This window comes from Carassius auratus, chromosome 23 (genome assembly GCF_003368295.1).
Source record: "Carassius auratus strain Wakin chromosome 23, ASM336829v1, whole genome shotgun sequence".
NCBI classification, from domain to species: Eukaryota; Metazoa; Chordata; class Actinopteri; order Cypriniformes; family Cyprinidae; genus Carassius; species Carassius auratus.
This window is the reverse complement of record NC_039265.1, coordinates 18,311,071-18,337,864: the sequence shown is the minus strand read 5'-3', so window position 1 is coordinate 18,337,864 and position 26,794 is coordinate 18,311,071. Positions and strand designations below refer to the sequence as shown.

Here is a 26,794-nt window from a genome sequence, read left to right as displayed (position 1 = left end):
CAAACTGACTCAAAAGATTCGCGATCCCCAAACTGATTCAAATGATCCGCGAAGCCGCTCCGAACTCCCGACCTGACTCAAATGTTTCACAAATAGCAACTGACTCAAATGATTCGCGATCCCGCTCCGAACTGACTCGATCAAATGATTCACATTCTGAACTCCCAAACTGACTCAAATGATTCAAATGATATACAAACAGAAAATAAAAAAAAAACAGAAAGTAATTTTTAAACACTATAATTTTGATTAAGTCAGACCAGCACAAACTGAATATTGTATATCACAAGGATTTCTGAAATAAATAACAAAACACCTGAATAACATATTCAGAAAAACGAATGGCTTCTGAATCATAATGCTGTGTTCACACCAAACGCCAATAGAGCGTCTGGCGCGAATGATTTCAATGTTAAGTCAATGCAAAGGCGCGTTTACGCGCGTCTGGAGGTCTCGCGGCGCGAATGGGGCGTTAAGCGCGGCGCGGAAGACGCGAATTCGCCTCGTTCGCGCGAATGACGCGAATTGACGCGCGAATAGGGCGTTTCGCGCGAAACGCGCGTTAAGCGCGAAGGTGCTTTTTGTGCATTTAGCGTTTGACGCGAATTCGCGTCTGCCGCCCAAGTTGAAAAATTTGAACTTTGGCGTCAATTCGCGCCGCGTTAACCAATCAGGTCTGAATGTCCTTCTCACAGCAGCACTTGTGTGCTGTACTTCCTGTTTGCTGTGATCGTTTTAGTGTATACCAGCTTCACATCACCCTGATGAGCAGAACATGCTCTGTGCCCTAAACACACATCTAGAGATAGAAAACACATGCTTTCAAATAAACTTATAAACACGTTACAGTCAACATGAAGACAAAACAGACTGTCCCTGGTCTAACTTTGAATGATTCATCAGTGCACATTATTCTGAATGAAAAAAAAAACATGCTTTTCTGATGATGTCATCAGTGCCTCTTGTTTTCCAGCCATGTTCATATGGAGACACTTTTGAGAATACAGTCAATTACTTTGAGGAAAAAAAAAAACAGTGGGTGATGGTGTCGTTATTGTTAACTAAAACTATTTCAATGATTGAAATAATTGATAAGAAAATGTAAAAAAATTACTTATATATATATATATATATATATATATATGCTGTTTAAAAATAAATCTATTATATCCTGCTAAGGAGCTGACTGAAAGCCGGAGACTCCACAGTAGAGACTAAAAGGTTTGACTAAAGGTTTTTGTCTTTATGCTCAACTAAAGTGAATAATGAGCATATTTCCACTTTGAGAAACTCGTGTTGCTCTCGCCTTGACTCGCCATGACTGCAGCACACACTTGAATAAGCGGAAACACGCCCACAGTGCTTCTTCGTGTTTACAGTGGTTGGCATCCACCAATCCTAATGCTTCTGCAAACAGGTTAGGCTGCACTTCAGTCAAAGTTAATACATTTCTAAAAAAATAACGGAAAATGCACCATACCGAGTTAATTTATTTAAAAAGTAACGACTTACAATATTAGTTACTGTCAAAAGTAACTGCGTTACTAATAACGTGACTGACCAACACTGGACAAACTGACTCAAATGATTCGTGAACCCGCTACGAACTCCCGAACTGACTCAAATGATTCGCGAATCCGCTACGAACTACCGAACTGACTCAAATGATTCGCGATCCCGCTACGAACTCCCAAACTGACTCAAATGATTCGCGAATCCACTACGAACTACCGAATAGACTCAAATGATTCACGAACCCGCTACGAACTCCCGAACTGACTCAAATGATTCGCGAATCCGCTACGAACTACCGAACTGACTCAAATGATTCGCGAATCCGCTACGAACTACCGAACTGACTCAAATGATTCGCGAACCCGCTACGAACTCCCGAACTGACTCAAATGATTCGCGAACCCGCTACGAACTCCCGAACTGACTCAAATGATTCGCGAACCCGCTACGAACTCCCGAACTGACTCCAATGATTCGCGAACCCGCTACGAACTACCGAACTGACACAAATGATTCGCGAACCCGCTACGAACTCCCGAACGGACTCAAATGATTCGCGAACCCGCTAGGAACTCACGAACTGACTCCAATGATTCGCGAACCCGCTACGAACTACCGAACTGACACAAATGATTCGCGAACCCGCTACGAACTCCCGAACTGACTCAAATGATTCGCGAACCCGCTAGGAACTCACAAACTGACTCCAATGATTCGCGAACCCGCTACGAACTACCGAACTGACTCAAATGATTCGCGAACCCGCTACGAACTCCCTGACTCAAAAGGTAAACAATAATTAGTGCATCGTTTCACATACTAGTTCTAATGTCAGTGTGCAATAGTATAAGAACATACTTTATGCAATAAGCAAGTATTTAATCTCAGCCAAAACTGAACAACTGCTATCAATGTCCAGGTCATCTAAGGTGCAGATGTGTTTGGCTCTTCACCAGCTTTGGAGACATGTAGCATTCCATGCAGCGAATGGGTGCCGTCAGAATGGATTACTGTGATGTTTTTATCAGCTGTGTTGACGGCACCCATTCACTGCAGAGGATCTTGGATGGCAGAAGCACATTTTTTTTCAGCATTTACAACTACAATTATTTTAAGTGTGCACAAAAAAAAAAAAAAAAAAAAAAATTCACAAACAGAAGAACTGGCATCACTCTCAAAGAGATTCAGAAGTTTATTAAAAAACAACACAGTCAGATTAATAAAACTGATGCCATGACTGTCAATCAAAGCAGACCTTCTGATGCAACGTAAGGCACATGATGGAAGCACAGATTTCACAGTATGCATGATCTTGACTTTATTTATCAAATATTTTCTGGAGTACAGTGTGAGCTTTACGAGGAATGTTCAGCGTTTGTCTGTCTCCATGAACACAGTGAGGTCTGATATCATTTAACAGTCCATCGCTTGCTTCTGTCTTAATCTGAAGCCTTATCTGTGTTTGATGGCGCAGGATTGAGTCCACAGGACTTCTGGCTCCTTTCCATCACACATTATCCTGACTTTCACTCACACTGGAATAAACAGAGGTTTTTTCTCCGTGCACGTTTCCCTGGCTTGAACTCTGACCTCTGGCCATGCAGGAGTCAGTCTGTCCTTCTTTGTCATTTCTCTCTTGAACACCATCATCTTCTGGAAGTCCAGCGCTGGAATCGATGTTTTCCTGGCCTTCATGAGGAGGAACATCAGCCGTCTCGTCTTCACACTGACTTCTTCCCTCATCAGTGAAAGTCTGAGTGTGGTCATCTTCTCCAGGAGCTTGAGAAACCTCCATCGTTTCTTCAGTTCTCTCTTTGTCTCTTTGAGTGTCCTGCACACTGTGTTGAGGAGGACAGTCCTTCATCTCAGCTTCTTCATCACTCTCATCCTCCTCCTCCTCATGCACGGCAGCTCTCTTTTTGTCAGTGACCGCTTCATCCTCTTCATCACTTCGGATCTCTCCTTCCTCCAGCTCCTCGTCCTCGGAGACTCTGGGCTTCTTGGCCACACGCACAAGATCGTCTGAGCGAGGTTCAGCCGGGGAACATGAGGATCTGCTGATGCTCGCCGATGCAGCACTGGGACGCTCTAGAGGAGAAGAAAATTAAAAGGTGATTCATCTTATTAAATCTGGTTAATTAATCTGTGCAAGGTCTAGAGAAAAGCAAAAAAGTGAATACTGTTACGTGTAAACAGTATATATAAAAAAAAACAAAAAAAAAAACAAAAAAAAAAAGATAAGATAAACTAAGATGGGCTAAAATAAAAAAAAATTACTTGAATATATACATAATTTTTATTGTATTGAATACTAAATAAGAAAAAAAATCTAATAAATACAGAAATATATATATATTAAAAAAGTTAAGATTTAATATTTTAGACCTAAATTAATATTTAAATAAATATAAAAAATAACAATATAAATGACTACATAAAAACATAACATTAAAGTGAATAATACATCTAACAAGGGACTGTTGTTTTTCCAGAAAAAACAATAACAACTAGGGATGCACCGAAATGAAAATTCTTGGCCGAAACCGAAAACCGAAAAAGAGAAAACCAAGGCCGAAAACCGAAACCGAAACACCGAAAGAAATTATGCCAATTATTAGTACCATTGCATTTATTGCTATGACCGTGTACTAACTTTACTAAAATTAAGACATTGCAATTGTATAAATTAATATTAAAGTTTCAAAGATAATTACAATTACATAACTTATTTAAAAAAAACATAAAAATACACAATTACAAATGATGCAAATATTTATTAAGCACATTGCAACAATGCACAGTATAAAATAAAATTCTAACTAAAAATGTATCCCACTCATGTGTATATTTAATAATAATGTACAGGCCTACTGGCCTGCAGAAAGGTTTTAAAATGAACAGTTCTCTCATAAAAACAAAGTGCATTTAGGTGAAGTGCATTTGAAATTTTTCTCTGTAGGACTAGAAAGTGCATTACTTCTCCAGTAGGCAAGACTGTTATCACTTCTGGGGATGGGGACTTCAGACAGATAACCATCTAGCTGTTGAGCAGTTGAGCTTGTCATCTGCCTGACATTTGAGAAATATTTGAGAGTGTGTATTTAAATAGGGCCAGGGCATAAATAAACATTTTTATCAAATTAAAGCAGAAATCTAGCATAAATACGGCTACAATCTGATATTATGTATGTATGTTTGTGTGTGTGTGTATATATATAGTAGCCTAAGAACAAAATAGATTTTTATTATTATTTGAGGCACTTTCTTGCAGAATTCCACTGAACATATCAGACAACGATGGTGCATGCCACTCATCTGGTGCAGAGACCAGTCTTTTTTTTCTGCGCTTGGCGCTTCTCCGTCTCCACGCGGGTTCTCCGCATCCAGCGCGGCCTGGATAATTTCTCGTGCGCGCTGCCTTATTTCCGCATCCCATATTTCCGCGTCTTTATAACGCGGATCAAGCACATTCGCGATGAAGTGCAGAGGATCCGAAAAGATCTCAGTGAGACGTGTGCTAACAGACTCTATAAGACTGTACTTTTCTTTGTTTTTACTTCGTGGTCCGTCTTAATCTCTTTGTTAGGAGACGTTTTAGTGCTGCGAATAAAGGAGTAAGAAGAGAGAGAATGTTCTCACTGGTGTGAAGTGAATGTCGCGTGGAGCTCGTGGTCTGCGCTATGCAGGTGCACGTGCAGGTCGCGGTTTCTGTTTGCGTCATCACAACATTTCGGCCGTGTTGTTTCGGTGATAAAAGTCTATCGGCCGAAAACCGAAAAGGCCATTTTCGGCCGAAAATTTTCGGTGGCCGAAATTTCGGTGCATCCCTAATAACAACTATTTTAATGGAAATGCAAATATTTTCATATATTTAACACACACACACACACACACACACACACACACACACACATTTTCATATATTTAACACAAATATTGTCTGATCCTAAAAAATCATTTATTCATCTTTCAGATGATTTTGGTCTCCAGGGTCATGAATAACATTAATTCTAACCTATGAATTATTCTTACTTCACTTAATTAAACTGATGAAATGTTAATAATTTATAAAAATGTAAAAAAGGATTAGTCATAATTGTAATATTTTACTTATCACTAAATTGGGCAGTGTGTTGAATTGTTACAAAACTTAAGTGGCTTAAGTGTGTGTATGTGAGAGAGTGTGTGTGTGTGTGTGTGTGTACCTGCTCTGAGAGTGAGGTACTCCTGACTGTGCTCCTTCAGAACCACAAAGACTTCTGGGTATTCCACGATGGTCTTCTGCATCAGGTTTTCCTGCAGACTCTTCTTCAGATCCAGCTCCAGAAACCTGCCGAAAACAGCAGGGACACGAGTCAGAGAGGAAGATATTCACTGTATCACCACACACTGGGAACACACTTCCAAGTCAATTCAATTAGAAACATTTTCATTGACCTCCGCTCACCAAGGCTGTGTTCATCTGATTAGAAATACTGTCAAATTGTGAAATATTATTACTATTTAAAACGTTAACTTCTCTGTTTGAATCTGTGTTAAATTGTAATTTATTTCAGTGAAGCTCCGCTGTATTTCCAGCATCATCCTCCAGTCTTCAGTGATCTCCAGAAATCAGAATTAGAAACATTTCTGATTATTATCAGTGTTGAACACAGTTGTGCTGCACGATATTTTGATGCAAACCGTGATGCATTCGATCTTTCAGGATTCACAGATGAACAGAAAGCTCAGCGTTTATTTGAAACAGAAATCTTCTGTAACATTAGAAAAGCCTTCACTGTTACTTTTAATCAATTTAACGCATCCTCCATTAATAAAAGCACCAATTCCTTTTCAATCACATAAATAAATGACATTACTTCAATAGAAAGCAGTGTATTACATGTGCACACATGACCGATGCAACTGAATCAAAGTTCTGAAGCGATTCATTTGAACTGATTCACTTGTGATTCATCCGTGTCGATGTTCTCCGGTGATGAACGCGAGAGGAAGCGCTCATGTTTTGGCTCCATAAAAAGCAACCGGAGGCTAAATCCACTTTCATAAATCTAACAATAAATAAAACAACTAATAAATACATTTAGCATTACACAAATTTCTGAATATTTAGCTTAAAACATGCATGGGGAAATGTTCCTTACATTAAATTAAAAAAATGTATAATAGAGTCAATAATATAAATCCGACATTAAATAAATGTAAGCAATTATTTTGAAAAAAAAAAAAAGTAAAGCATTTAACTTGGAAAATAAAAACAAATCCTAAAAAACTATTGTTTTTAATATATCTAACGCTGAACGAATATTTAGATTTAAAAAATGTAACAGTTACAAAATGTAACATTCTTAGGTAGAACAATATTTTAACCCTATAAGGTCTGAACTTCTAAGGCTCTAAATGAGTTTAACTGTTAAACCGGTTTCACACTCGATCTCCTCGTGTCTTCTGTCTCTGAGTGAGAGTTCAGAGTGTTTGATCAGTAAAAGCTCTTCTAGTGTAACTGTACAAGCTTCAGCTCGTGTCAGATCTTTCCTGATTGTGATCAAGTAAAGGTCAGAGTAAGGTCAGTAATATCTCCAGATGAACTCTTCCTGGACTGAAGCAGCTCAGCTTTACTTGATTCTCCATCAATCATGTTTTAGAGTCTCAGATCTGATCCTCAGGATCTTTTGAGGAGCGTTTGTTTATAATATAATAATAAAAAAAACCTAATAAGTAAAACATTATAAAGTGAAAATGTACATGAAAATTTTTTTATAAATCTAAAATTTTAGTAACAAGAGTCTTTAGGCTATTATTCAGATTTTGTAAATTGTTAAAATATTGAGCAATTCATATGGAGCAGGAACAGCATATCTAACGGAAAGCGACACTTCAACACTGTGACGTTGCATGTTTCAAAGCATCTAGAGTATAAAGCGCTATCTGCATAAACATGACATGATGTAATTACAGTAGAGCTGCTGCAAACGTCCACATCTCTAGATCAGATGCTTTCTGAACCGCTGCTTTCTCACCGCTGTCGTGTTTGTTGTGTGTTTATTTCCTAGCATATGTTATTACCTGAGAGAGTTGGGCTGAGTTTCCTCTGACTTCAGAAAGACTCTGATGTCCTCTGGAGGACTGTGGACGTAGATCTTTAGCCTGAAAACACAACACACATGAAATCAGCCTTCTCCAGATGAAGAAACACTGTACATTCACGTCTGTGTCCTCACTCGACAGGAGGGTGTGTGTCGATAAGCTTATGGTGACACACATGAAAAACGCCTTTAAACAGCAATCGCAACACGCTTTACTTACATAACGTGACTCGATCTGTCTGGATACAGGAATGCACATTAAGAAATTTAAACAGTGTCAGTTTTGAACTCGTGTTGACTTAAACGCTGAATGTACTCGTATAATGCATGTATGTATTCGTATTCCCAAATTCCATGTTAGTGTTCCTCAAATTTTCCTGGATTCCTTTAAATGGTTTAAATTAAATTCCAAAAATTCTAGCATTACAAAAGGCATTTCCAATCAACATGAGCTCTAACAATTTAATATTATATTAAAATTTTAGCAATAACAGTGGGAATTCAATTATTTATTTCATTTATATTTTGTTTTTCAGAAACTCTGTTTTGTCTGTTTTTCTGGATTTATGATCAAATGTATTATTAAATGTATTATTAAAAACAGTTTAAATTTAACAGTTTAAGTTATTTTTTGGCAAACAAAGTGCTGCACAACAGATGTTTACGGTTCAAATAAAAATAGGTAAGAACAGCTGTGATTATTCCTAAAAAAAAAAAATTATTATTATAGAAATAGAGAACATACATTATTATAATTATTATTATTATGATTATGGTATGATATGATTATGATAATAATAATAATAATAATATAATATAATAATAATTTATATATAATAAAACTGTTAACTGTTCAAACTTGGTAACCAAATTCATAAATATATGATAAATTAAACAAAAAAATAGCAAATAAAAAAATCCATTAAAAATTAATAATGTTTTATAATAAAATATTTATAATAAAAAAAAAGAACTACAATAAAGGTTTATTATTATTTGAATACTGTAAAGTACATTCTACTGTACAATAGTAATTTATTTCTGTTGCAAAAGTCATATTGAACTATTTTGGCGGATTGCAGTGAAGGCCTTTACATTTCTGAATCGGATGATATTTTTCTCAAATTAAATGGTGAAATGGTTACAGACACTACTCCAGATCACGGTTTGGTTAAGTTACAGCCCCACTTTTGTTTTATTCATCCAAACTCCACGTTACAATGATGTTTCCACTGTGTTTCTGAAGCCGATGGTTATTCTGATAAAAGCCATCGTTCAAGCTTCTCTCATTCAGATGGAAGCGTGGAACATGTTCTGACAGATGATTCCTGAAATATAAACAACCCAGTCGCCGCTCTCGATGTTGTGTAACACACGAAGACAAGAGAGAAAGACTTGGACGTGATGTGCTGTCCGTCAGGAGCCCAGAACATCTGAGAGCGTTTAGGAGGAGCGCAGTGGACTTGGTTTGTTAAACACAACTAGCTACAATTAAGAGGGTTGTGGGATCGGAAGAGATTGGTTCGTTTGCTAACTGTGTCCTCATCCGCCGGTCATCCAATATATAGAAAAGATTGTTTCTTCATCAGATCTGGAGAAATGCCATTGTTCTCTAATGGGGGTGAATGGGTGCCGTTAGAATGGGAGTCCAAACAGCTGATAAAAACTGCACAATAATCCACAACACTGTCTGGTGAAGTGAAAAGCTGTGTGTTTGAGCTTTAAAACAGCTAAAATGGCGACAAATACACATTGTGTCTGCATATGAATTAAATATTTAAATTAATAAGTTGTATGGCCCTATAACACCAGTAAAATTTTTCTCAAAATTATTTTTTTTTTCTGCTTTATTTTTTCTGGACCAAAAAAACTTGGGAATTTTTTCCTGGAATTAACTTTGGTAGTCGAAAAGCAATTTGAATTAATTGATACTTAACATGAAATTCTTTAATTAAACACCAATTTATTTTAGGTTTAACAAAAGTTACATTTTGTAGGGTCTTAATTTCTCTTAGAGTCTGCTTTTCTGTTAAAATTCAGTTTTAGTAATCAAAAAGCTTGTCGAACAAATTAAAATCATGAAATTTATACGATTTAACAAAGCTGTATTAAAGGTTTAACTAAAATGACATTTCCCAGAAATTCCATGTTTTCCATTTAAACATTTTCTGGATTCCATTTTAATAGTTCAATAAAATTGTATTACATATAATCAACTGAATTTATAAAAATTTAACAACTTAATACTTAGCCACTTAACAACACTTTTTCATTGGAGGAACCTTATTATGGACTCATATTTTAGTTAAAAATGTTTTAATGCTGGATTTGTTTCAGCTTTTTGTCTTCTCCAGATGTTCACTGATGGACTGACTGTGGATTATTGTGAAGTTTTTATCAGCTGTTTGGACTCTCGTTCTGACGGCACCCATTCACTGCCATTGGCGAGACACGGATGCAATCCTACGTTTCTCCAAATCTGTCGAAGAATCAAACTCATCCTAATCTTGGGTGACCCAAGTAGGAGTAAGCTTACAGCAAATGTTAATTTCCAGGTGATCTCTTCCTTCCAAGATAATCCTCCACCTCTTTAATCGACTCGTCTGTACATGCTTAATGAGTTTCTGTTATGAATCAACACTGGTCTCCGGAGGAAAAGACTTTAGCTGTTGAACGTCAGCAAACTCTCAACCCCTCCCTGAAAGACGGCTGGATTAAGAGCAGAGACGCCCAACTCTATTCTAGTGTTGATTGTGTGGCCTATTATCACACTGTAAAGAGTTTATTTCTAACTCCAAACCATTTCTACATTCAAGACGTTTTGTTGATCTGCAAGCCATGATAATGACGTGTGATCCCTAAAACCTTCTCATGAAGAAAAAATAGCGAGTAAATGCTCCACTTCATCATGTTAATTATCAAGTCATTACTGCATTTCGTGGAAAAGTAAAAAAAAATGAATCTGTCCCAGTTTTCCGTGTGAGTCTGACACCAATAAACCACCAAAAAGGGCCAGACACAATCTCACCGACTGACAATGTTGCACTTACGCCACATTTCAGCCGTAAAAAGTCACCGAGATCACATTAAACATCCGAAATGAGAAGCAGACGATCAAGAAATGGGAAAATGTCTGGCGGTTATGGAAAGGGGTTTACATTTCCGACGAGTGCTTGTGGTGTTCGGCCAATCACAATGCACTGGGTCAGCTGGCCAATCAGAGCAGACTGTGCTTTAGGAAGGCGGGACTTTGTAGAACACGATGCGTTTGAGAGAGGCGGGGCATAGAGGACAGACAATAATGTACAGTATTTGAACAATAATGTGTTTTTTTTTTACATTAAAGCATGTCAACATATTCTGTTACACCAAATTATGATCTTTAAGAAAGCATCTTATGTGTGTAAGGAACTAAACTGAACTAGTTGTTGAAGTTAAGCAGAATATCTCAATAGAAACCAGAATTTTTTTTGTAGTAAAGTGTGCTCATGGTCACCAGATTGGGAAAATCAAGTAAAAGACCGGCTAGAAAACATATAGGGGGGATTGAAACTCTTGAAATCTGGCAACCGACTCATGAGGCGTTGACGAAAGCTGGGGGTTTTGACGAGATGAAACATACTTTTGCCGCTTGACTGGATCTGATTCTGAAGGATGAATGTAGTTGTTGAGAATCTGGTCGAGTTGCTGGTTATCAGGACACCTGAGGAAAGAGAGAACCAAATTATGAAGTCAAACTAAACAGACAGTGCTTCCTCAAATTAAAATGATGTCAATATTTATCCACCCTTAAGGGGATAAACATCATTCTGTAGAAACATTCAATAGTTCAAAGCACTTGTTGTTGTAAGGTTGTACAGTATTGAGATATTTTCATATGAGCTTCACAGTTTACTGCATAGCGGATATAGATAGATTTTTCTAATATATATTATATAATTAAAATCTTTTGGGTCCATTTTACAAAGTTTTGGGTCCATCTCAGTTAAAAATCACTGTCCCATGACTGGCAGACAAGAAACAATATGCATTATCAATAAATACCAATGAGTCATATGGCTTATAGTAAACCTTCTGTACTCAACTTAGTCATGTCTGGATTTCACATTACTCCCGCCACACGATTTATTTAAAATCATTTGTCATTTTGACATTTTTTCCATTCTGCTTGCCATTTATCCAATGAACTACTCATTGATTTTTTTTTTTTTTTTTTTTTTTTTTTTTAAGATCTTGGTTACTCGGAAATGTTCTCCAAAACATCTGGGATTTGGAATGATATAAAGGTCATTATGATGGTTTTTGAGAGTAAATCCTTAAGGATTTTCCATTTTTTAATGAACTATTGGCTTGTGACATTACTTGTTTTATTTTTTCCCAAATACAAGTTTTATTTCATATTAATGGTTGAATCAATTAAGTGGGTTGAATTATGAATTAATGGATTAATAAAATCATTAAAAAATTAATTAAAATGTAAATAAAAAAAACATCACAAAAAATAATAATAAATTTAATGGTTTACTACTTTTTAATAATTAAAAAGTATGCATAATCAATTGAATTCATAAAACTTTAACAACTAAACTTTTTAACAGTTAAATACATTTAATTTTGTCCTATTTATTGTAATTGTACTGTAAATTTTCTCCCAAATCCGAAAAATCAATGTTTCCCATTAAAAGGATAATAACAATTGGATATTCTCTTTAAAAAAAAATCTTGTTTTTTTTTTGTTTTTTTTAAATTCAATGTTTTTCCATTTGAATTTTTCTGGATTCCATTTTACTGGTTTGATTATAATCAAAAAGCATGTCTAATCAACTGAATTCATAAAACGTTAACAATTAAATTTTTAAACAACCAAAAAGCTTGTCTAATTAATAAAAAAAATATCAAATAAAAGTTTAACAAAAGGCATTTTTACAGCCATGTGAAATCCATTAAATTTATTCCAAAATTCCATGTATACTATTATTCTGTCCTCATTTTCTGCATCAGGTAAATCCCAGAATCCTCAAAGCGCCAAATAAACACTTCAGAAACACTAGAGAAAAGAAGGGCTTTTATACCTCTCCGAATAAACGGCGTCGCTCTGAGGAAAATGGATCTTCAGGTGCCAGTAGATCCGTCTTTCCCTGCAGGAACAAAACCAGAAGCTTGAGTTACGCTTCCCAGAAGCCCATCGGGAGCTCATACCACACTATATGTGATCGACTCACATCAGATCGATGAGATGCACTGAACTCACAGATGACTAGATGTTCAAACAGAAAAGCTGGTGTTTTTTTCCTAGAAGTTTCGTTTGACAGCCAGCAGCAAATGTGTTTTTCCAGTAAGGAACGTTTTATGTACGACAGTAAATGGTGGACAGAAGCACAGGCCTGTCTGGCATCAAACATCACTATTTACTGGAACAACATGTTGGCGCGTCCATGGGCCAGCGTTGCTAATGTAATCGAGAAGGTGTGCTTTGGGAGGTAGTGAATCGATGCTGGGCATCACACAGTTATGATGACGACAATCCAGCTGGAGCTGAGCCGCGGCTCTGGAGCACACACACACAACAAAACATGAAGGCTTTCTTTACCAGATCCAAAGTACATGAAACCGCGCTGACCGCTTCCACAGATGCTGCAGAGAGTTAATGAAACATGCATCAGCGCTCGATTGAGTCAAGCTTGGCTCGGTCAGCTTCAGTATGAGGATGAACAGATGAAATACAAGCTGGCCAGGATCCCATTCTCTGTGCCAGCCGCGTCTGCTGAAGACTCACTGCACTTTATCCAGTTCAGAGTCAAGCAAGAAACCACACAGTTGAGTGGAGAGCGAGTTTATTCAAATGAGCAATGATGCCAAATAGAAACTATAAACAGGATAATTAAATCACAGTTGGTATGAACACTCAGTGAGCGGAGGTTGTCCAATGGTTGCCAACCAACGATCCATCAATATTCAATGCAACTTGTCACACTAATAGAATACAAATGATCTTGTGTTCACAGTTCACCAATTAAAATTTCCCAATGTTCACTGTTAAAATAAACCGTAAATTAAAGAGATTAAAGACATGAACTGAACCAACCGGCTCTATGATTAAACACAATATTACTCATTTTGATTTGATTAAAATATATAATGGGGGAATGAGCGGTTATCCATCAAGCACAGCATATGATGCAACTTAAAATGAATGGGAAAAAAATATATAAAACTATGTTGGTTATAGTACAGATACAATATATTTTAAGTTCATTGCACAAATGCATATGTATACAATATTTTTACAATATATTTGCACATTTGTTTTTGTTTTCCAGCAGGATCAGGAGTAGTGCAGCAGTGCTTTATAAAAAATGTATTTAGCAGACACTTTTTTTTAATCCAAAGCGACTTACAGTGCATTCAGGCTATCAATTTTTACCTATCATGTGTTCCCAGGGAATCGAACCCACAACCTTCTCTTACTCGACCAATTGAGCTACAGGAACACATTTATATCGATTAACAGCTTAAGAGCTTATGGCAAGTCTTTTTTTTATTAGTAGTTATTTCAAATTTTGAATAAAAATGGGGAAAGCATAGAATATAACTTCTGGAACCAGACTGTTGCATTGAATCGCAGTTCATCCGGCAGATCGTAACACCATGACTGTTTGTTTGATGAGCTCTTAACATGACATGTCTCTCGTTTAACTCTGCATGAGTCAAAATGCTCCAAAGGTGGAATAAAACACTCAGCGCCCACTTATTTTCTACATGTGTCACGAATGACATGACTAAGATGAGAAGAATCACATATCGTCTGCCAGCTCATCTGCTTCCATCCAACCCCGCGTGCCAATCCCAGAAAGAGCCTCCGCCAGGACTTGAGCGTGCACACCAAACCAGATGGCACGGTTACACAACCAGGACATTTTATCAGCTCCACCGAAACGCATTCTTCTGAAGTGAGATCAGATGTGGAAGTTATTGGGAGGAGAGTTTGGATTGAGTTCCCAGCCTGGGGTGGGCAGCAGGTCGGGTGGAGGTTTGGTCGGTGCGCCGGGGTGGAGCAGGGTTTCTAACACAGGTGTAAAGACGCTCCCTCCAGGCAAAGCAATTTAAAGGTTTGCTTGGGCTTGGTGGCCTGATGGAGCTCAAGGTGGAGGCGTGGAGGAAATACCAGGTGCGGAAGCATTGTTACACCTCCAATGGAAACTTTTGTGTGCTCTAATGGAAAAAGGGATTTTCTTCCTTGACATTTTTAGCTTGCTTTCTAGTAGAACTGACCGAGCACTTTTAAATCAAGATACTTCAGTATCCAAAATATCATATCTTGTTTTCTGAGAAATAGATTAAAATTGAGTTTTACAATTTAAACTACATTAAACATCTAACAATGGAGCCAAAAAAAAAACAAGGAATCTGTGTCTAAGAAATCTTGCTGGTTAAAGGCCCATTCACACCAAGGATGCGAACTATAACGATAAACATAGATCTAAAAATAGTTAAACTATAAAAAACTTCCGGTCATTGGAAATCATTGGGATCACTTTCAGAACTATTTATTTTTTCAGCTCTTGAATGATAATATTTGCCAAGTCAAGGATCACTTAACTTAAATCTGAATGGAATAACTTGATATTCATACAGAAATAAGGCATTGAGACATTTCTATGGACTTTATGACGTGTTTTGACCAATTGTTTACGTAATCCAAGAAACTGAATCAAAAGCGCGGTTACATTTTTTATCTTCTTTCTATTTGAGTTTTTAATATTTAAGTTTGCACTCATTCAGAACACCCCAGCAATCACACAGCAACATGTTAACCATCAATCAGAACTTAGCAACGGGAGACAACCACCCCAACCAAACAACTGCTCAGTAACATCCAGAGGCATTGAGAAACAAGAGTTGTGACACTCCTATAGGCTTCCATAGGAACGGAGGAAAGCAGAAGTAAAGCACGTCATGGAGCAGCCAATAGCTCCAGCATTGAAGTCCATTCATTTCACTGCAACACTCGCTGAAGAACACTCCGAAATCTGGCCAGTAGTAGTATTTTTACAAAGTAAAATTCACGGAATTTAAACAAAAACAAGAATTTCTGAAAAACAAAAACAAATGTATAAATACTGCAGGCCCCTATTGTTCAAAATGAGGATTCTTCAGCGATGAGCTCAGGTCATTCCACTTATTCACCTGTTGTAGGCCCTGGGCGAGGAAAAATCATAAAGTGCTTTTAAAACACCTGGTTAGCCCTCAGCTACAGCTCCCATCTGATCGATCACGTCCAGATCTTTTCTCAAACTGTCCATGAGGAGATCAACAATTCATATGCATCCACAGAGAGACAAAACACCCTCCTGTTTCTTTAGAGAGAACCATTATGCTTCCTATTTTTTTTACCAAAAATAGGGTGTTGTGAGCATACACAGTGTATTGTCGGTTTCCTTCATACTTGAAGCCAGAGGGCGTTTTATAGACGTAATAAAACAACTGACTTTCCAGGAAATCCCTAATATAAACAAAGACATCCAGCTATCCCTGGGACGGAGTAACAAGAAGATAGAAACACTTAACTGTTTTCCCGAATAGCAGCAGCACATTTCTAAAGTAATACTGTATTCATAAAACAGTTCAGTGAAGTACTAATAAATATTAGGAGCCTTACATTTTAGACTATATTATCAATCATGACTATTTTGCTCTATTTTGACACTGAAAACACTTATAACTGAATGAATCTGCATTTTATAACAAATCAGTCTATGAATGACTCACTTCTCAAAACATTCACTTTTTTATTCATTACATAATTATTTTATACATAAAATTTTGTTATATTCCACTTTTATTACCTAATTCCTATGTATTTGTGCACTATATTTGTAGATTCTTCTATACTGGACGCTACTGTCACCAAGACAAAAAATATCTTCCAATTTCCTTTGGAAATATGTATTTATATCTGACCCCCTAATTTAGTTTAATTTCTCAGAAAACAAGGCTTCTCATCATATATCAGTTTGAATGTCAAGTAAAATAATAAACGGAGCAATTCCAATTGGGTCCTCGGCCCTAAATATCTTGATTCAAGACATTTTTAGATATTGCTTCGATATTTTTGTTTAGAGGCTCCCAAATTGGCACACACACAAAATATAAAACGAAAAGAGGCGAGCTGTCTAATAACTATCCACACAGGTTTTGTGGTTCATTATGATGCTGGATACAGAAGGTGATGAGGATTCTTCAGCGATGAGCTCAGGTCATCCCACTTATTCACCTGTTGTAGGCCCTGGGCGAGGAAAAATCATAAAGCGCTTTTAAAACACCTGGTTAGCCCTCAGCTACAGCTCCCATCTGATCGATCACGTCCAGATCTTTACTCAAACTGTCCATGTTGCAGAAGCCAAAAGACATCGAGCACTGTAAAGACCCCTTTTATTTTTGAAGCCACTTGAATGTAGGTAGGTTTCAGAAGTTTAAACTGATACGGCTTGGAAATGCATGATTTCATCGCGACAGACATGACAATCCAAACCAAACAGATGTTTTTAGCAGAGTATCTGAGGTACGAGCTGTAAGCTGTTAGTTGAATTTTCAGAAATGTGCTTTTAAACCCTGAATGAAGAACTAGAAATACGTAAGCATACACACATCCCAAAAAACCCTAGCAACAGGCAACCGCCCAAAGCAATTTAGTATTGAGCTGGTCAGTTTTGCACAGGGAAATGGTGATCACACTATCTTTAAAAACTGTACAAAAAAAAATGTAACAGCTTTGACAGCCGTATCTGTTCAAAGTCCCCAAGCGGTGAAGTCTGCGTAGCGTCTAAATGCCGACACCGGCGTCCTGAACGTGGCTAATGGTGCCAGTACAGTGAGAAAACGAAATGACCAGGCGATCGGTGTGAAAGAGAAAAGCCAGATGCTATAACCGTACACGGCGACAGCAAAACACCCAAAAAATTACCCAACAACGGCACAGACAGGAAAAATCCTGGTGTCCCCACTGTAAACCCTGCAAGCACAGGACACCCTGTTCCATCCGCGTTCCTCGAGATGCCAAAACGAACGCTGTTCATCATTTACTAAAGAATTCGTGAATTCTGCAATGTGGCTTGTTAAGGAACTGACAGCGATCCTCAAGAGAAAGCACACGCAATAGGTTTACAGTGATTTAGACTCATGCAGTGGCAGTAAAACCTCATCTAGAACTCATTCCAGCAGTAAACAGCACGCCAACAAGAAACGTCTTGGAACACAACTGAAGCGGTGAACTTTGACCCAACTTCTGCCATCGTTCAGGTTCGTGCCACATGCGTCCGAAATGTGTCGCTAACCTTGTGCAGCGCTCAACATCTGCTTCTGATATTGTGTACTTGGTACATTCGGAGGATGATTTCTCTCCCGCATCTGTCCTGCTTCTGTCGGTCGAGCATGAATGAGATTCAGTTCAATGTCATCTGTATCTAATGTATCTAATGTAATTAGATCGTACTGCACATAAACATCTGCTATACGGCTTGACATATGCTTTCAGACAAATAAGTTCTGATCCACATTGCAGCTTATTTTGGTCAAGACATGGCCACTAATAAAAGAACTTGTGACTGACAAGTTAAGCAACCAATCTTTGTTTTGATGAATTGTTAAGGGCAAGATCATCTGATATAGATTACGGTATGCAATGGAAATGAGGATACTATATTTGTAAAAAATTTTTTCTTAGCTTATTTCAGTTAATATCATAGCTAGAGCTCGGCTAGTACTGACAGTGTCACATAAACACGGTTGAAGATGCAAAAAGTGAAGAAACAGACAAACCGAGTACATTGAAAATAGCAGAGGGCCTAAGACAGATCCTTGGGGCACTCCATACACAAAAAAAGCTGACAAAATGGGAAACTAAGCATTACTTCTCTTCTCGTTGACCTTATTGCGATTGATGTAACTATACAGAGGTTTTTTAATTTTACAAATTTGACCTCGCTAGTTTATTGAAATATCATGGCTTCGAGAATACCAAAACTTGACCTTCTAGTGAACTGACTAATCTATGCATTTCAGATGTCAATCACTTTATAAGCGTAAACTCCGCCCCTTTCGTGTAATTGAATACAAGCTTGCATTCAGATTTGCTGCCATCCAATCAGCATCCAATGGACGGAACCAAAACCCCGCCCTTTTTTCTTCATTGATAAATTACTAAAATAAAAAATGGTATTTTACTCCAGGAAGCCGACAGCCAAGTTAAAAAAGTCTTAAAGCTTGCCACTTGTCCCAAAACAACTACATTAAATAATTATAATGCATCAGAAATATCAAGTCAACAATATAGCGATTCATAATATCTGCATGATTTGTACAACATGACCCTAAGATGTGGAAATGTGAAATGCTAAAAAGTTACAAATGATTATAATACTGGTTATTTGTGCAAGGGTTGTTCATGATTCATTAATCACTGATTATTTGTTGTTAATATTTTACCCAATCAGGAAGCGTAATAAAGCAAGCAAACAACAAATAACTAAACCAAATATGCTGCAGAACCAGTTCATGGTAAATTTTCATTTCAATGCAAATGACACTTCTGAACTGCACGAAGCTGGATGATGACATCACTGAACATTTTACATTATTGACATTATTTTCCTATTTAATACTGTAAATAAAGCTAGAGTTGACTTTAAACATCATTATCCAAATGTTGCCAAATATAATGCCAATAAATACAGCTGAGATTGACAATACTGATAGTACACTACATTTCTAATTTCGCCACAATTTTATTTTATTTTACAAGCAGCCCGGCAACCCATTCAGCCAATCACAGGGCTCCTGGAACTCACTCGACCAATCACAAGCATCCAGCCAGCTACTAATGCCCTCACTCACTACAGCCAATCACAAGCACCCCAGCAACGCCACCAGCCAACCACCAGCACCCACTCTGCTCCCATATATGGAATGCGGTGATGTCATGAAGGGAGGTGTGTTCAATTAACCTCCTTCTCCTCTTCAATGACATTAATTACGCTTATTAAAAGAGAACAGAGAGTAATTATGAGCGGTCCAGGCTCTTGCAGTCTCACAGACTGTTCTGCCAGCTCTCTGTCATCACACTGAAAACACAAATTATATAACAGAATCCCACTGAGCAGAAGTGGTCAGGGTTGGTCATTAATCATCATCAGCTGAGAGAAAACCCTCCACATCACTGTCCTGACTGCACTTAGCAAGAGCGCCACCATGTGGCTCACAGCAGAAAAGACAGCAGGTTTCTGACTTAAATGCACAATGCATGAGACATTCTGAAGAAAAACATTTTTTATTATATAAAAATATTAATTATAAATAACCAGATAGATAGAGAAATAAATTACATTTAAAAAGTTTTTTTTTCATCTTTTCTAACTATAATATTTTCTAACTTTATCTTTTGCTGAGCTTCTTGTCAAGACAGTCACAATGAAAATAGTGTGCGTTATTATAATTATTATGATTAATACAAAAATATGTTTTTGATCAAACTTTGTTAAAGTAGTATAAAATGTCTTAATATTAAATTATTAAAATATTAATAAATTAAATATTTTTTATTATTAAAATGATTACAATTTCTTAAGAAAATAAGATGACTACATGATGATGCACACACATTTTGATAATTAGATATTAAATAATAGTAATGTCATGCTGTTATGCTAATAATATTTAATGTTAATAGTATTAAACGAATATACAGACATTAAATAGCTAATAAAATATCATTTTAAACTAAATTATTATAAATAAATAAAAATGCATGACGATGCACACACCAAACTTTAATAATCACGCGTTATATAATAGATACTAATGTGTATTTTAATAAAAATATATTAAATTGCTATTATTCAAATAATATGCATTTACATTTATGCATTTTATCAAAAGCGACTTACAGTGCATTCACGCTGTTTATTTTTTTATTTCTTTACCAGCATGTATAAAATATAAAGTTTTCAAATTTAATGTAACGTTCTGATAATGTGCTTGAGAAATAAAACATTTTCTTAAGAGAATAGTTGAGAACTTGTATCTAGGACGCTTCATATGAGCTGCTTAGAATAAAAAAATAAAAAAAATCTATTTGACATTATAGGAGTGTGGTCTTCACAAGAAGACGAATCTTCCCAAACCCCGAGACTTACGCTTTTCTGAAGATGGTGCTGTTCTCCCGGTGTTTGCTAAAGACTTTGGGCAGAAGCTTCAGGGTGACTTTGACCTGTCTGGCTTTTCTGATCAACCACATGCCCTTAGAAGAGAGGAAGAAACAGCGTGTTTGCACCTGGTTTTGAAGTCAGCATCAGGAGCAGATGTGCAGAGCTCTCACCTCCTTCGGGTATCGATGGCTGCGGAGCAGGACGTTGTCTCTGTTGGACTGCTGTGACAGACGAGCCGTGTCCTCCAGAAACCTGTAATCTACAGCACAGCTCCTCAGTGATCACGTCCATCAGCGCTGTCTGTGAACACGGAGCAGATACTCACCGTTCAGCAGGTGGATCTCATCGAATTCAGCGAGAGGCACGAACGCCGTCTTGTCCCGAACACCACAGCATCCCCACAGCGTCTTGTGCTGCTTGACGCAGGCCAAACTACACAGAAAACCCAAAAAAAAATTAACAAAGAACACTACATACACTGTTATTAATTTATCAAAACTCATTATAACGCAGAGGTTTGATCACAGTGCTAACAATAACACTGAATAATGCCATAAATTTTAATTTGCTTGTCATTATACTAATATTATTTTGTTATTATTAAATTAATAATATCAAATGTATAGTTGTTATATGTTTAATTGGTGTTTTTTTTGTTAAATGTGAGCCAAAATCGTCACAATTAAGACTTGAACTACTTCAGTCTGTGTGCATTGAATTTATTTAATACACGAGTTTCACAATTTGAGTTGAATTACTGAAATTACATTTTCCACAAAATTCTAATTTCTTGAAAAGCAGCTGTATAGTTTTATTATTTTAAACCTTTAAATGTCACTCACATTTTTAAACGTAGAAATGAAAGTGCACTATCCAAACTTTCATTTTTATAATGCATGAACAAAAACATTTTGTAACATGATTTTGATGTACCATTTTCATGGTAATGCAATATCTGATTTTAAAATGGGTTGATGTACAATTTCTAATGATTGGCAACTAAGCAGACTTTGTTTTTTTTTTCTTTAAATAATAAATACTTTATAAATTGAGGAGCGCGTTAACACCGACTCCAGTGATGCATGACTTCACAACATCATTAAATTGATAGATCCAGGTGTGTGTGTGTGTGTGTGTGTGTGTGTTAGTGTTACCTGCAGGTGTGTTTCATGCAGTTCGGACATCTGTATTTGGCCTCTTTATTCTCACAAACGTCACAGCTGAAGAAGTGATATACAATATTAAAATGTAAATACATTATAGTACTGAATTATACGTCGCTGTTCTTATTTATAACTGTACACAGATGTTTGAACGAATTTAACTTTACACATGCGAACAAGACTAGCAGAAATGCGACACAAATGTAAACAGATCTTCACAATCACTGTGATTTTACCCTGTTTAGACTACAGTAACTGACCTGGATAAAGCCACCTTTCGCTTGACTCCTCTCCGATCATCATCAGCTTTATCGTTGATGTCCATAACCGGTAACATATTCAACACAAGAGAGTTTTTATATGCATTCATTCGATGCTCTCTCTGACCAAAACACTGAACGACCACGTGTGCTGCGCTCCACACGTGTCTGCCGTCTTCTGCGCTCTCTTTACGACAGTTTTCAGCAGTCTGAGTGCTAGAAGCTGAAAGAAAAGTCGAGCGAAGAATTTCAAAAACACAAGAATGTACATATAATACATGTGTGTGTAAGAAGAGGTAGTCGAAGTGTTTAAAACATACGACCACAGTTCAGTCGAATGATAAAGTTTACTCTGTTCGACTTTAAGTTGTTAAACTGAATGTGCAAAACTGTGAGATGAAATATACACAAAATAAAAACACTGAAATGTGGGGTTTGTCCGTCCGCTGGTCCAATTCATTTTTAACTTTAAAATATAATTATACCACGTAATTAAGACACCCATCTTTGATGCTAATATAAAAAGCCACCTTTATTAGTTATGTATGTTAGGGTGTCACAAAACAGAAGGGAAACAATCAGATACAACAATAATTTCTAAAATATTTATTACAGTACACTGAGAAATTTTAACTTGAATGGTCTGAGATGCCTGAATGCTTTCTGATTTCCTATTGAACTCGTGAACTGAACTGCTGTGCTCAAACTATTTAAAATATAGTAAATTAAGCTTCAAACTCAATCATAATGCACAATGTTTCCATCTAACAAATATTTTGAGCTGCATTTCATATTAATGGAGTGGTTTCTAGTTACTTCACCTTGAAATGTTTGTAGATTTGTGTTGGATGTTTCAACATGAAAAGCAGTTATCTTCGGAATAGAAAAGAGGATATTATATTTGTAAACATTAGATTTTTTTAGCTTATTTCAGTTAATATCATAGCTATAGCTTGGCTATTACTGACAGTGTCACATAAACATGTTTGAAGATGCAAAAAGTGAAGGAACAGACAAACCGTGTATATTGAAAATAGCAGAGGGCCTAAGACAGATCCTTGTGGCACTCCATACTTAACTGGGATTAATTGATATGATGCCCCCTTTTAAATAAACAAACTGAGAACAGTCGGACAAAGCCTGCCTTTATATATATTATAAATATATATTTTATCGACTTACAAATGAGGACAATAGAAACAATCAAAACCAACAAAAGAAAAACAATATGTAAGTGCAGTAACAATTATGTTAGCCCAACGCAGTACACATAGCAAGGTGTTTTACAGTATATTAAAAGAAAACAAGTACAGTAGATATAATAGAAAAAGAATAGGAAACTAGTCTTAGAAGCCTTTTTTTATATTGAATTATTTTAAAGGAAAATAGGATCTATGTATATGCAGTGTTAGTTATATGCAGACAGACACAATGACAAAAAGGCCATTTTTATTCATAGAATTAAATAACTCATGAGAAAATTGGGATTAAATCATTTTATTTAATGTAAAATATTAGGTATTTACATTTTTCATCTTTGTTTTGTTTCTGTAGGCACAAATAGTGACAGTTTTGATACTGTAATCATAAGTTAACAAGTGTTACTCTTCCTGTGTGTGATCATGTGATCTGAATCTGGCCAATCGCAGCTGCCAGAACAACATATGCACTCCCTCTGTGTGTTTATATACAAAAACAAATTTGACATAAATAAGATTTCGAACTAAATGGTGAGTGACCAGAGAGATCTCTGAGAGATATAATTTATTGGAGTACAGTATTTTTAAGAAATAAAAAGATAACATAAATAAACAAACATATAATGTCCAAATATACATAAGGGGAAAATAAAAAAAGACTAACTCAATGCTAACGCTGAATATGGAAGCACCACGAAGTCGACTGACCCTGACCTTATGGAAACACATTTTCACCATCGAAATGCAGTAATTGTGACTTTTATCTCACAAATTTGGAGAAAAAGTCAGAATTGCAAGATAAAAACCCAGAATTAGGGAAATTTTTGTAGAAACGACTTCCTTATGTCAGAGATGTCACAAATATCTTAAAAGATTGTTTTTAAATTCACATATTGTTATCACCTGGGAATATTAAAATGGTTTAAAATAACAATGTCACTTAAAAATCCCATCAAGTATCCTTGTTCTTCAATTTCATGCATGCGAGATACTCGTGGCGTCTCTTTAAGAGTCACGAGCGAACTTTCTCCTTAATGTATTAAGTATATTAAGCCGATGTGTAACATTATTCATCAACACACTGCACATATAACACATATAAATTAGGTTTGTTGTGATCGAAATGACCAAACGCAAAAGTACAAAAGAAAAAGCAAGCACAAACAAACAACTTACGGCCAGAAACATACCGCACACAAATACACCAATGCAAACCATTGACTGATGTAGATAAAATGATGCATCCTTGTGTTTCTGAGGTGTTCAAAGTGATTTTAACCGATGTATATCTCTGTTGCTGTTTCCATCTAAAACTTGCAAAGAAATTCAAATATCACAAAAAACATTTGTGAATAAAATGCTGTTTCTATACCATGTTTGAGCAAACATGTCTAATCTCAACTTCCCGAGAAACTGGCGAAAAGTATCAGCAATAAAGAGTTGCTGTAAATGTGGTTCCATCATAGTTTATGTGCATATTTTCTTACTGAACAATAAAGTAGCCACCTCAATAATAATTTCTGCACATTTTAAGATTTAAATGCAGTTCTTGGAGTCTACATTCATTATTTCTATACGATACCCAATTTGTTACATGTGTTTAAGTTTTTTATGTAATACCCATTTTTTGTAAGATTTTATGTGCTTCTTGGCATTTCCATTCAGCATTTTTTTCATATGAAACCCCAATTTCTTTTAAGATTTTACACATTTTTTTTCCATTTCCATTCAGCTTTTTTATGCAAAACCCAAATTTTTCATGATTTGATGCATTTCTTTCCATGTGCTTTTTGCAAAACACTAATATTTTTATGAATTCTTGGACTTCTTGCTGTTTCCATCGAGATTTTTTTGTCATTCACCAAAAGTTTCAGATTTTTATGCACTTTTTTGTGTTTTCATTCGAAATGTTTAATATAATACCCCCACCCCCTTTTTTTTAATGTAATGTGCTTTTTTGCTTTTCCATCAAGCATTTTTTTTATGTGATACGCCAATTTTTTTTTTTTTTTTTGATTCCATGCACTTACTGTCATTCCAGAATTTTGTATACTTCTTGGTGTTTCTATTTCATATGATGCCACTTTTTGCTTTTCAATTTTATGTGCTTTTTGGAATTTTTTATTTCATTTATTTAAGATTCCATGCAGTTACTAGTATTTCCATCCAAATGTTAAAGATTTTATGCACATCTTTCATAAAATGTTTTATATATATATATATATATATATATATATATATATATATATATATATATATATATATATATATATATATATACACACACACACACACACACACACACACACACACACACATGATACACACGAAGCCCCATTTTTTTACGATTTTATGCACTTATTGGTGTTTCTATCCAAAAACAAAAATTGTCTATGGATTAACTACTCTAACTTTATCTAAAGGTGGCCTTTAAACTGCACCTCCAGCTTGATTTAAAAGAAAAACTGACTGTCGGGACAAATCTCTAAAACACAATGATCACCAAACGGAGTTTGCATTTGTGTCCTTGCGTAGAGTTTGTTTCGGGTTGGATGCACCTGAACGCGAGCACCTGTACGTGAAGGAGGTAGAGCACCGTCTAAAGAGTCCAGGTCGGCCTTTTCATGGTTTGCTAACAAACATCAACCACACAATCTGCAGGGACTTTACCCGAGACTCTGTGCATGTTTGAAAAGGTCAAATCCGCACCAGATAACACACAACAGCAGTCTTTCAAAACACTCGGGTTGGAGACGAACTTGGTCTTCGGTGGGGTTTGTTCACTGCTGGTCTGATTTAAGCATCAGGACCGTTTCAAGTCCTTCTGTGATTTCACAGGAAGCAAACAGGGCCCACTTCCACGTGCCGCTGGTCTCCTGGACGCGAGGGATGGACACCTTGAATGTCCACGATGGGAAGCTGCTGAGTGCCTTGGCTTTGAAACAGGAATCGTGACAGATGCCAGCTGCCATCACGGATCTGTTCAGACAAACAGCCAAACATCTAGATACATTCTCTGGAAAATACATCACACTGGGTCCAGATTGCATTGGTAATAGAAAAAAATACAGATAAATGCAGACAAAAATATTAGGCATGAATTTAAAATGTATGTATATGAATTGCATGCAACATTAGCAACATACATTTGTATTATACAGTTTTAACAAACTAATAAACTTGTGATTCATATTTGTCATGCATAAATTAAATGGGTCAGATTTCTGCAACTATATGCATCTATTTGATTTGATCTGAATAAATGCATTTATTAGAATCTGCATAAATCTAAAACAATTGCATTTAATCGGTTGAAAAGTATGAATTTGAAAAGCTCTGTAATACGTAATATTGGGTTGAATCACTGAA

The 26,794-nt window shown here is 36.3% G+C and overlaps 2 protein-coding genes across 2 annotated transcripts in view; both read right to left on the bottom strand.

Annotated features, from left to right (window-relative positions):
• Positions 1 to 2,678: 2,678 nt before the first annotated feature.
• Positions 2,679 to 26,111, bottom strand: LOC113040890 (putative box C/D snoRNA protein SPCC613.07). Its single transcript, XM_026199086.1, has 11 exons — positions 26,096 to 26,111; positions 22,227 to 22,449; positions 21,958 to 22,023; positions 21,129 to 21,235; positions 20,974 to 21,062; positions 20,792 to 20,895; positions 12,674 to 12,739; positions 11,224 to 11,304; positions 7,582 to 7,662; positions 5,721 to 5,845; positions 2,679 to 3,603 (listed from the first exon to the last, which is right to left on the bottom strand). The coding sequence occupies exons 1-11, from the start codon at positions 26,109 to 26,111 to the stop codon at positions 3,023 to 3,025; spliced, it is 1,539 nt and encodes a 512-aa protein (XP_026054871.1). The 3' UTR covers positions 2,679 to 3,022.
• Positions 25,711 to 26,794, bottom strand: part of LOC113041613 (collagen alpha-1(XXIV) chain-like) — a 32,446-nt gene continuing 31,362 nt past the window's right edge. Inside the window, exon 36 of the mRNA XM_026200244.1 lies at positions 25,711 to 26,404. Coding sequence (XP_026056029.1) covers positions 26,258 to 26,404 — 147 coding nt within the window. The 3' untranslated portion in view covers positions 25,711 to 26,257. The remainder of the gene's footprint in view (positions 26,405 to 26,794) is intronic.